Source organism: Limulus polyphemus, unplaced genomic scaffold (genome assembly GCF_000517525.1).
Source record: "Limulus polyphemus unplaced genomic scaffold, Limulus_polyphemus-2.1.2 Scaffold3100, whole genome shotgun sequence".
NCBI classification, from domain to species: domain Eukaryota; kingdom Metazoa; phylum Arthropoda; class Merostomata; order Xiphosura; family Limulidae; genus Limulus; species Limulus polyphemus.
In genome coordinates this window covers 113,595-115,166 of record NW_013668710.1, presented here as the reverse complement: position 1 = coordinate 115,166, position 1,572 = coordinate 113,595, and the positions used below count along the sequence as shown (strand labels likewise).

General features: G+C 35.4%; 1 protein-coding gene across 1 annotated transcript in view; it reads left to right on the top strand.

The window, feature by feature from the left end:
- Positions 1–329: 329 nt before the first annotated feature.
- The window catches only part of LOC106468656 (tachykinins-like), a gene marked incomplete at its 5' end in the record, with an annotated part of 3,738 nt that continues 2,495 nt past the window's right edge, over positions 330–1,572 (top strand). The window contains one exon of the mRNA XM_013929091.2: positions 330–1,196. Within this exon, the coding sequence (XP_013784545.1) occupies positions 330–1,196 (867 nt within the window). The remainder of the gene's footprint in view (positions 1,197–1,572) is intronic.

The following is a 1,572-nucleotide window of genomic DNA, read 5'->3' as shown; positions in this document are numbered from 1 at the left end:
AGAACTGCTTAAAGGTCAAATAAGCAAAAGAATCTGTCTAGAATGAAGCCATTTGAATTATATAAAACGCGCCCTGAACACTTGGCACGAATATAGAGTCCATGTATAAGGGCTAATCCCAGGACAATTAATGCGTGTCTTGACGAATATATATATAGAAATAAACGAGAGAATTATAATATCCAATGAAAAATAAAGAGTTTACGTATTTTGGAGGCAAACAACAAAAGTATCTTCCAGAGTTGGTAAAGGCTAATGTAGCTATGATATCGAGAGAACACTAACTGTAGCTTGTACTTTGAGATACTCTCTTTTCTTTCTATTTTCAGGACGTCAAAGAAGATTTAAAGCGCACGAGCCCATTTTTTGGTCTCAGAGGAAAAAAGGATGAATTTGATGCCAAAAGATCAAGCTCATTTTTTGGTCTAAGAGGCAAAAGAGAAAATTTCGATGAAAAAAGATCAAGTCCTTTCTTTGGCTTAAGAGGAAAAAAAGATTTTGACGATAAAAGATCAAGTGCTTTCTTTGGTTTAAGAGGGAAAAAAGAAGATTTTGATGATAAAAGATCAAGTCCTTTCTTTGGCTTAAGAGGTAAAAAAGAAGATTTTGATGATAAAAGATCGAGTCCTTTCTTTGGCTTAAGGGGGAAAAAAGATTTTGACGATAAAAGATCAAGTGCATTTTTTGGTTTAAGAGGAAAGAGAGAAGATTTGGATGAAAAACGATCGAGTGCTTTCTTTGGTTTAAGAGGAAAAAAGGACGAATTTGACGACAAAAGAGCCAGCCCATTTTTCGGCTTAAGAGGAAAAAAAGACGAATATGACGACAAAAGAGCAAGCCCATTTTTTGGCTTAAGAGGAAAAAAAGAAGATTATGACAACAAAAGAACAAGTCCCTTTTTCGGTCTACGAGGGAAAAAGGATTTAGATGAAAAAAGAGGAAGTACCTTTTTCGGTCTAAGAGGAAAAAAGTTTAGCTATGAAGATGCGGAAGAAAAACGATCGTTCCATGCTCTTCGCGGAAAAAAGGGCGCCTCTGATATCGAGAGTTATTTAGATGATTTTAGGCACGCTTATGACAGTCAATCTAAAGGGTCCGGAATGCCTTTCTTTGATGAAAATAAAAGAGCTAGATCATTTTACGGCCTGCGTGGGAAGCGAATTGCTGAAAGGAGCAGCAGTGAGGCCTCAAATCAGGTAGGAATATCGAGAGAGTAATGTCGTTTCAAAGAAAATGTAGTCTTAGGAAATTAATAAGTTGTAAGGGTTTATTTCAGACCATATTTTAGACAAACAAAGACTTTCTAAACGGGATTTCTAATCCTTTAAGCACTGCTTGGATATATTTGTCCCAACGTATGGGAAGCGAATTGTTGAAAGAAGCAACAGTGAGGCCTCAAATTAGATAGGACTTTAGAGAGGGTAATGTTGTTACAAAGAAAATGTAGTCTTAGCAAATTAATAAGTTGTAAGGGTTTATTTTAGACCATATTTTAGACAAACAAAGACTTTACAAACGGAAGTTTTAACCCTTTAAGTACTGTTTGGTTATATTTGTTTGTTTGTTTGTTTG